The 11,058-nt window shown below is 30.4% G+C and overlaps 1 protein-coding gene across 2 annotated transcripts; it reads left to right on the forward strand.

The window, feature by feature from the left end:
• The first annotated feature begins 1,273 nt into the window (after positions 1 to 1,273).
• Positions 1,274 to 4,848, forward strand: LOC108334171 (scarecrow-like protein 21). 2 transcript variants are annotated; one of them, XM_017569864.2, is made up of 2 exons: positions 1,274 to 1,630; positions 2,728 to 4,848. In XM_017569864.2, exon 2 carries the CDS (start codon positions 2,869 to 2,871, stop codon positions 4,618 to 4,620), a length of 1,752 nt encoding a protein of 583 aa, XP_017425353.1. In that variant the 5' UTR covers positions 1,274 to 1,630; positions 2,728 to 2,868; the 3' UTR covers positions 4,621 to 4,848. The 2 variants fall into 2 exon arrangements, with proteins under 2 accessions (XP_017425353.1, XP_052726576.1); XM_052870616.1 differs by having other exon boundaries at positions 1,356 to 1,705.
• The last annotated feature ends 6,210 nt before the right edge of the window (positions 4,849 to 11,058 follow it).

Genomic DNA, 11,058 nt, shown 5'->3' on the forward strand with positions numbered 1-11,058 from the left:
TGATTGATAAAATTGCAGTTTATGTAGAACATACATCAAAAATCAGTAGAGTCAACATTAATAAACAAAAAAGGACACTTTAGGAGGTTTCACATGTTCCAAATCAGCCGCCTTTATCCAAAACAGTAAATTTCTTAAATATGAGAATCAAAAGGCATAGAATGGGTCGGCCAAGAGCCGTATCTGGTAGAAATAACGTAAAAAGTAAAATATTTTGTTTTTAGTTAAATATATTTTTAATTCTTATAAAATAAAATTAGTCTTAAATTTGATATATTTTTATTTTTAAATTATAGAAATATATAAATATAATTTTTAATTCAACTATATTAAATCTTTTTATGTGTTAATTAATATTTTAAATTAGTATTTACTTTTTGACACATACTAGTTTAAATATCAGTTTAAAACATTATTTAGTATGTAAAATTTAATATTATTAAATTAAAATTATTATATCAATTTAATTTTCAAAGATGGACACCAAATATATCAAAATTTAAAATATAAATAAATTTTAATTTTTCATCTAAATTTAAAAATTACAAATATATTTTACTTTTTATTTTTTTAGGATAAAGGTAAATCAATGAAATTCCAACTTTTCTTTTTGTTTTGTTCAATTACTCCTCAAATACCCAAATGGTTAATTTCACAAATATCAATATGTTTAACAGCTGGCGATAAGCGAGATTAAGCGGATAATACGAATTGAAAATGTGGGCCCGGGTCATTCAGATCCGAAAGTGTGGTGTGGGTTACACCCACAGGATTGGATATTAATGCGGTCCACGACCATAGAAAACCGTAGAAGGGAGCATGTGAGAGCTCGCCACGTAAGTAAAGCAGTCAAATCAAGCGTCAGAAACCGACACGTGTGTGACTGAGCGAGAGATTAGTGTTACGGGTATGGAGGCATTTCCGTCACGCGCTTTTCTACTGTTACCGCACCAAATAACAATAAAAGTAATTAATAATTTGATACAACGTCACCCATGAGTCATGTGGCGCGTGTGAACTCATCATTATTTAATGCGTTACTTCGTGCTCTAAGCTTTGGACCAAGTCTTTCTTTCTTCATACAAATATCATACTTTCGAGATAACATTTAATCGTTAATATTTATTTTCTTTTATGATATGAAACAAACATCAAATTAACATTTTAATCAGTGGTAATAAAATTAAAATTAATTTAGTAGAATAATTCCATGAGTTAATATCTAGTTAATTAATTAATTAATTTATTTATTAGTGAGGAGAGAGTGGAAGCTGGACCCGTGTGAGAAGAGAGTAGAAAAGCGAGGAATGTGGGACTACACTTTCCTAATGTGTGGTCGGCTCCGTTTAAAATAAGCGGCGTGAGTAAACACTGATATTATGATGATATCATCGTAGACAACCGCCGTTACCGTCACCATTGTTATCCGTACCGGTCTTCGGTCTTACCCAAACACTTGCTTCTTTCTCTATATAAAACATTCAGACACCCTCCTCAACTTCATCCAAACCAAAAAACACACACAACAACACACAGTCGTTAATAAAACATCAACGTCATCATCATCATCATCGAAGCTGCACAAATTCCCAACACTCAACAAAGCTCAATTTAGATTATCCTTTTTTAGGTAATTTCTTTAACATTCCTCAGAGAAGTGGTTTTGTTCTGTTTCTAAAATGAGCATACCCATCCCCTTGTATGTGTACGTTTCTGTTTTCCCTCTCTTACCGTTCACGAATGTTTGAATTCAATACAACGTGGGTGGTTCTCTGGAATAAACATGTAGATGTATCTGATTTTATTTTTTAATTTTCTCTATCTTAAAAAAAAAAACCAAATAATTCGGGTTTCAGCATTTGATTGTTTCTGGTCATGATTTCAGCGTCTTGCTTCTTCTTTAATTGGTTTGCTTTGTTTTTTTTAATGAAAAGATTACGTCATGGATTTTAACTACAATTTCATTGATATTAAACTATTTTGTTTTTAGTTATTGAAGTTTTGGTTTGGATAGTGATGGGAGAGGTTTGAATTAGGAGAATGATTCCTGGGTTTGGAACAATTTCTTTTGCTGTCAGGTGGAAACTATTTTATTTTATATGTTGTATCCATATGAAACCTACCTGCCAACGGAAGTTGGAGCAAATAACAGTTGTGAAAGAACAAATACAGATGATATTATTAATTTCGTTGAGGTTTGCTTCGATTTTCATGATTTGGGTATGTAATCAACAGAGAATTTTCACTTGCTGTTTGGTATCTAATAAGAAGCAACCTTTTTATAAATCACATGGGAGGGCTGTTGAAGTTGCTTTCTTTGGAATTTTTAATAAATTTGTGACATTGTACGATTCCCAGTTCAGATGTTTTACTAGTTGAACATTTTAAATACCAACAAGCTTAAACCTCTTGTTTTTCTTTTCAGTGTTGTTGTATGTTCGTGTATGATCATTTTTCTTTTTCCTGTATGCATCACTGTAAACCCAACCACACTCTACTTAGCCATTCCAGGCTTCGATTACCTCTAGTGGTGGCAAAAGAGTTATGAATTTAATTTTTCACACTTCATCAACATAAGTTTTCTAGTGTTCGATCGCTTTCTTTATTTCTTGTGTGAGCAGTTGTTATCTTCTCTACAAATTGCAGTTGCACTAGATTAGTGGTACAATGAACTTGTGATTTAGCTATTATTATACTTATTAGTACCTGTCTATGTTGTCCTTGCAGGCTCATACTCTTATATTGAAACTGTTGGGGTTCAAGTGTGAAGCAAAGTGTTGAGAAGCTTGCAGAGGGTGGTGTTTTTCTGATTTGCTACTCAGATTAATATATCCCCCCGTCACATAAATCAGCTGATGCCATCTTAGGATGGACTCACAACAGCTTTTCAGTTTTGGTGTTGCAAGTGCAGGATTACCTTACGTGCCATCTTTTCCCACTGTTCCATCCCTACCCAACAGGCTGCTTGGATCCTTGAAATATGACATTGGCAACTCACCTAATTCACCATTTTCCACTTATTTTGATTCTGACACCCTTTCTGCATTGAGTGACGGCCAAGAGCAATACAGCCCCGGAGAAATCCTCTCGGGTGTCAGCTCCTCTTGTAACTCTTCACTGGACACCAACCAATATATGTATAAATCAATCTCTTCTGTAGACTTCATAGACAATTTCCCACTATATTCTGCTTGGAACTCTCTTCCACAGAATGTGAATAGTAATCAGAAAATCCAACACGCTTTGCTAGAGCTAGAAACTGCTCTGATGGCCCCCGATGATGATCAAGTTACCACTCCAAATACATTGGCCGGGAGCAGCAGACCAATGGCATCTGGCCACAGATACAAGCCCTGGAGGCATGAGAACGATGGATCACAATATGCTCAGCCATCATATGTTCCCAGCAGTAGGCTATCAAGTGAAGTTGTGCATGTAGAGAAACGCCAAAAGTTGACGGAGGAACCATCACTACAAGCTTTCCCACAAAACGATCTGAAGCAACTGCTGATTGCATGTGCCAAAGCCCTTCATGAAAACAACATCAAAGATTTTGATCAATTGGTAGGAAAGGCTAGAGATGCTGTGTCGATCAACGGGGAGCCAATCCAGCGGCTTGGCGCTTACATGGTAGAAGGGCTTGTTGCAAGGAAGGAAGCATCAGGGAAGAGCATCTATCATGCCCTTAGGTGCAGAGAGCCTGAAGGTGAAGAATTACTCTCTTACATGCAACTGCTGTTTGAGATTTGCCCCTACTTAAAATTTGGTTACATGGCTGCCAATGGAGCCATTGCGGAAGCCTGCAGAAACGAGGATCGCATACACATCATAGACTTCCAAATTGCTCAAGGATCTCAGTGGATGACACTTCTTCAAGCCCTTGCAGCAAGACCTGGTGGTGCTCCACATGTTCGGATAACGGGGATTGATGATCCTGTTTCTAGATATGCACGTGGCGGCGACGGATTAGATATTGTTGGTAAAAGGTTGGGCTTGATGTCTGAGAAATTTGGCATCCCAGTTGAGTTTCATGGAGTGCCTGTTTTTAGTGAAGAAGTGACAAGGGAAATGCTAGATATCAGGCCTGGAGAGGCCTTGGCAGTGAACTTCCCCTTGCAGCTCCATCACACAGCTGATGAGAGTGTTCATGTGAGTAACCCAAGGGATGGACTATTGAGATTGGTGAAGTCACTTTCTCCCAAGGTGACCACACTGGTGGAGCAGGAATCAAACACCAACACAACCCCTTTCTTCAACAGGTTTATCGAAACCTTGGATTACTACTTGGCAATCTTCGAGTCTATTGATGCCAGCCTACTCCCAAGAGAAAGCAAGGAGCGGATCAATGTGGAGCAACATTGTCTGGCCAGGGATATAGTGAATATTATTGCTTGTGAAGGCAAGGAAAGGGTTGAGAGACATGAACTATTGGGGAAGTGGAAATCCAGGTTAACAATGGCTGGATTCACTCAGTCTCCTTTGAGCTCTTATGTGAATTCTGTCATAGGAATCCTTCTCAAGTGCTATTCAGAACATTATACTCTGTTGGAGAAGGATGGAGCCATGCTGTTGGGGTGGAAGGATAGAAATTTGATATCAGCTTCTGCCTGGCATTGCTGAAACATGGCTGAAACATAGATAGGAAATACTGTCTAGTAGTAATGGTAGTACAAGTATCATGATGATGGAAGCCACATGGTGCTTGGAGGGATAAAATTTAAGGTTTATGTTCACTGTTAGTGCTATGAATTTCATCATTCTTCTATAGGACGTTGCCGTACCTTAACATTTGTCCATAAAGAGAGACCTAGTATATTGATTCTTTTATAAGATTTCAAGTATTTCAGATGTTCTTCTTCTTTAGATATTTTGAACTTGTGCCTGAGTTTGAATTACTAATTATAGGAATCTCAAATTTTGAACAGCGTATAGCTTCGTATATTTAGGTATATTTAGGAATGAAAATAAATAAATTCGTACCTATGAGGATAAAGATACAAATATTTAGTGGATAAAGATAAAAATATTTACTTATTCAATTATTCATTTGTTAATAGAATTTGGTGATGGAACGGGGTATTATAATATTCGATTCAAGAATATTCACTTAATTTTATTTAAATATTTTTTAAAGTTTGAGTAATAAAATAAAATGATTAATTAAATAAGTATGAAAGATGATTTAAAATTTATTTTAATATATTTTTACAATAAATTAAAGTTGTTTAATAAAAAGCAATTTTTTAAAATTTATATTTTAGTGTAATTCATTTAAATTTATTTGTATTAATATTTATTGAATGATTTAATTTATATTATATTTAAAAATTATTTTTTATCTAAATTTATATTTTAAAAATTATTTTTAAATAATTTAACTTAAAATTTTTAAAAATAAAAAATAAATTATATACATATATAAAAAAAATACAAATATATATATATTTTTCGAGTATTTTAACGAGTAAGAAAATGACAAATAAATATTTCTAGAAAGAGCAGGCACTATCATACCAAAATCTACAAGTTGTCATCTTTACACATATTCTTTGGGTTCCTTCTTATCTTGAAAGATAAAATTGCCAGCATAACTAATGAAGGTTACGTGGTTTCCCTCATCAACTAGATGATACTTTTGACAGATTTTACATTATGCGTTATGAGATATATATATATATATATATATATATATATATATATATATATATATATATATATATATATATATATATATATATATATATATATATATATATATATATATATATATATATATATATATATATATATATATATATATATATATATATATATATATATATATATATATATATATATATATATATATATATATATATATAGAACGAGAGTTTTTCTTCAAAAAGAGTTTTTATTTTTTTAATATTTTATCTTATTCCATTATTTTTAAATTTAATTTTAATATATTTTAAAATAATTATAAATAGTTAAAATAATTTTGATATAGAAATTTAATTTATATGAAATATAATTTAAAATTATGAATTTTGTTTTAAAGTATAATTCATATAGTCAAAATTATTTTATTGTAAGAGGTTTTAATTAAACAAAAATAATTTTCTTTTGTCCAGTGTAAAAGCTAAAATACTAGTTTTGTTGAAACAAGAATTTAATTTTTAATAAGGGAATAATTAGGATGATACATTCTCCATTCAAACGTTGAAACAATTTTTTTTTTTTAATTTTACATGATAAAGTCCTAGATTTAAAAAAAAACTGAAAAAATATATGTTAGTACTAATTGTTTTAAATGTCTAAATAAAAGTCTAAATTTTTTTAACATTAAATATTTTAAATCTCAAAATTTAAGAGCCTCATATTAAATGTGGTATTTAAATAATGGTATTAAGTTATTTTTAAAGTGTTTTAAATAATGGTACTAAGTTATTTTAATAAAAAATAAAAATAGAATTTTCTATTAAAAGTTTCATTATCTAAACGTATAGTCATTCCAAAACTGAATCTTTTATGAACTTTTTATCTTCAGTCTACAATTTCTAACCTTATTATATATATATATATATATATATATATATATATATATATATATATATATATATATATATATATTTTGATACATTTTAGTAATGTGTACCGGGTTTTAGTAGACAAAAATATCTTTATATATCATGGATTCTAAGTTTTAAAGTTAAGGGTATTTTAATAATTTTCATTCTCAAAACAAACCCTTACTGACCTCTCTCATTGCTCTCAACCCTTTCTCTTTCATCTTTCTCACTCCAATCTTTTCTCTGTCATCCCTAGTGTAGTCCCAATTGAAAAAAATCAAAAATTTCTCTTAACTCTTTCTCTTTTATCTTTCTCACTCCAATCTTTTTTCTATCATCCATACTGTAGCCCTAATTGAAAAAATAAAAAACATTTGCCGTTAAACAATCTTACAAAAAAATGATTTTATAATAAGTTTTCATCTTATAATTTTTGTCTTATCTAATTTTATCCAATTTTCACAAGCATAAAGGAATTGGTAATTGACCTGGAAAAAAATCAGAAATACTCGTTGTTAAACAATTTCTTACAAAAAATAATTTTATAATGAGTTTTTAAAGGAATTGGTAATTGGCCTGGAAAAAATCAGAAACACTCATTGTTAAACAATTTCTTACAAAAAATGACTTTATAATGAGTTTTCATTTTATAATTTTTGTCGTATATAATTTTATCTAATTTTCACAAGCATAATGACATCCAAAAGAATTGGTAATTGGCCTGGAGGGTTTTTTTTAGAGATGATGATTCAACATATGCACGTGATGAAATTAGAGAGGTTAGTGAAGATGGTAAAATTGAAGAGATCTTGAATGAACCTTTGCTTGAAGTGAATATCTCAATGACTCAACTCTTTACAGAGACAAATTGCTTAAAGGCAAATGTTTCTGATTTTTTCAATTGGAACTAGGGATGACAGAGAAAAGATTGGAGTGAGAGAGATGAAAGAGAAAGGATTGAGAGGAATGAGAGAGGTGAGTAAGGGTTTGGGGTTTTTTTTTTTTAAGTTTTGAGAATGAAAATTATTAAAATACCCTTAACCTTAAAATTTAGAATCCATGATATATAAGGGTATTTTTGTCTACTAAAATCTGCTACACATTACTAAAATGTACCAACTGAAAAACAGGCGTACGCGTTAGCAAACCCCATATATATATATATATATATATATATATATATATATATATATTATTTTCCTTTTAAGAAATGGTCTGTTTTTTAAAACGATTTTGAGTTTGTTTTAATAATATCTATGATAAAATAAAATTTTGAATCCGAGTGGAGAAAATCAATGAGAGTTACTTTTGACAACTTGCTAACCCAATATCTTGTCTTATTGTCATAAATATTTTTTATGTATAACGTAGAATAATTATCTTAAAATATGAGTTATTTAAAATTTTATTATTCATTAAAATTGTTTTTAAGAGTTTTCTTCTCCAGAATCGTTTTCAGAAATTTTCAGTGTTGGTAGTGATTTTTCTTAATATCTTTTCTCTTTCAATTAGTTTTTTATTTTAATTTCTGAACCAAATTTAAATGATTTTTAATAGAAATATAAACAATATAAAATAATCTTGTATTACAACAAAATTTATTTATAAAAAATATAAAATATATATTATACACAGAAATATTTATTTAACATAAAAATTATATTATGCATTACATCGACTAAAATATAATTTTAAGCCCATAACACGTCTTATCATGGGTCTTTCAACCTGCACCCCTTTGTTTCAACCTGCACCCGTTGTTTTTAATAACATTGGAATTAAATGGGCCCAAAATCCCCAACCCGTACCAGGCGTTCACATTCTACTTCACTTGTACTTCAAATAATTTTATTTTATATTTTCATTTTCCGAAAATAACCTTAAAAATTACATATATATTTTTATCAACTTTTAAAATTTAATAAAAGATTTTTTCGAACTTTGAAATTTGAATAATTTTTAAAAAACTTTAACGAATTTCGAAATTCGATGAAGTATTGAGAAATCATTCATTAAATTTCAAAATCTAAAGAAGAAAATTTTTTCACTAAATTTCAAAATCTAATAAAATATAAAGGGTTAAATATGTTTTCCGTCCCTCAACTATCAAGAGGTTTTGAGTTTCGTCCATCTTTCAAACTTTGCTTCACTTTGATCATTCTCGTTAAGGAAACTATAATATTTAGTCCTCCAAAATCAACAACATCAAATTTTCGGTGAATTGGCTAATGGTGTGCCACGTTGTTAGCCACGTTTCATGCCACATTAGAAATTAAAATTTTGAAATTCAAGTGAAAATACCATGGCTAACGACCCTCCTCCATCTCTTCACCTCGGCTTCCATCCCGAACACCACTACCTCCACCCTATCTTCCACCTCAGCCCCATCGCCCTCTGCCACCCTCCGTCGCCTTACCGAAAAGCCTCTCATCCTCGTTCTCTCCGTTTACAACGGCCCAATGGGCCACACCCCTTAACACACTAGTATAAAAAACAACATATAACGTCACACGTTTAACGTCTAACCATTGAATAACTAACGTTAAAAATGACCGGTGCCATTTTTGTAAATAAATGAAATTATTAAACGTCGTTTAAAATTTTAATTTGACGTAAAAGGATATAAAACGTCGAATGCTCCAGCGTTAGACGTCAAAAGGTTTGTGAATTCAATAAAAATTTGAGCGGGAGATTGAAAATTCATTAACTTTATCTTAGCGTGCGAGACCCTCTTCTCTTCTCTTCTCAAACTTTTCTCGAACGAAGTTTAACGACCATCACATTTAATCTTTCTTTCATTTGATACAAATGCATTTTATTTATGATTTTCGTTTGTTTTTACCGATTATTTTCGTGTTTTTGTTCTTTATAGGCGCATTTTGCTTTCTCTGTCACCGGTGACGACACTTTATTCCGACAAACCCACCTTTTCAAAGTTAGTTTTCGTTTTCGTTTTGAAGAAGTTATTTTTTGACTTGTTTTTGCTTTTTTGTTGAACTTGTTTGTTGTTGTTTGGTTGAACTTGTTTGTTGTTGTTGTTTGATTGAACTTGTTTGTTGTTGATTATTATTGTTTGTTGTTGATACTACGTTCATAGTTCTTGCTTTATAAAATACCAAAAACTGAAATTTGTTGTTTTTCTGCTTTTGAGGTCTTGTAAAAAAGGATCACAATTAATTAAAAAAAACAAAAAAAAATTGATTAATATAGTATATTAACAAAATTCAACATTAAGTTAATGTCGTATATTTAAAAAATTCGACGTTATGTCGAATTTAAAAAATTCGACGTTAACGTCTCCTAATATAACATCGTTTACGAATTAGTCGTTAAAAGCTCAAAATATTCAATGTTGTAAGCGATTTTTGTATTAGTAACGGTATTTCTGTTATTCTCACCTTCCTATCTAAAGGTTTAAGATTTGTTCCATGGTACACTGGAACAGTATCAAGACTCACACCCAAACTCAAATAACTCATTTTTCATTCTCAAATCAACACTCCAATACAAGAAGAGAAATAGTAAGACAAAACAAAAGTGAACAGTATCTCTCCAAGAATACATAGAAAATATGAGAAAGATGAAAGGCAGATAACTACATTATGGGAGACAGGTTTTGACTTCAATGAGGCACACCTTACGCGAGACAGGTTTTGACTTCAATCTAATTGCAATTTCATTTTTATAAATTCACAAAAGATGAAAGCCAGAGAACTACATGCTGGTGATTTCTTCACTTAAGTCAAGACTGATTATATCATGCTGGTGATTTTTATAAACATTCTTAGGGTTCTACGAAGCGATTTCTGGATTTCTCTTCTTGGTTGCTTCTGCTTTGTGATTTTGTGCTCTTTTGCAGGTTTTGGCTCATGGAGGAGATTGCAGGTTTTTGCTAATGGAGGAGACGGTCATCCTTTCTCGCAAGTTGCTTTTTCTGCGTTGATGAAAAGAAGACGATGAAGTTGATTGAGCGTCAAACAAAAAGCTGTATATGAAACGTGACATATTCATATTATTAGTCATCTCACTGAAAATTTAATGCATGCGGTTGATTTTAGAAAACTAAATATTATAATATTTTTAAGGAGAAAAATGAAAGTAAAATAAATTTTAAAAGATAGATAAAATAAAAAAACATTGGATGAAAAATTCAAAATAAACTTTATAATTAAAAAACGAAAAATATATTTAACCCAAAAAAAATGAGTGTAAAATTTTTTGAATTACAAAATATAATTTTAAAATTTTAAAAAATTTGAAAATATAAAATGAAATGATTGAAAATACAACATAAAACCGCCTACACTAGTGATTCAGCAGCCTAGAAAACAAAATAAAGATAAAGGCAGATTGATGACATAGCAATATAAAATGAATTTATGATTAGGATGCATCAAATTTTAATAAAAATATGATCTATTTAATAAAATGAATTTATAATTTGGATAAAAATTCAATGATTTATTTTTATGTATTAAAATTTTAATTGAAAATATGATCTATTTAATAA

The sequence above is a fragment of the Vigna angularis genome, chromosome 11 (assembly GCF_016808095.1).
Source record: "Vigna angularis cultivar LongXiaoDou No.4 chromosome 11, ASM1680809v1, whole genome shotgun sequence".
Taxonomy (NCBI): domain Eukaryota; kingdom Viridiplantae; phylum Streptophyta; class Magnoliopsida; order Fabales; family Fabaceae; genus Vigna; species Vigna angularis.

Bases quoted from the DNA above. Each gene is read 5' to 3' on its own strand.
- LOC108334171 (XM_017569864.2), top strand. From the start codon at position 2,869: ATGGACTCACAACAGCTTTTCAGTTTTGGTGTTGCAAGTGCAGGATTA.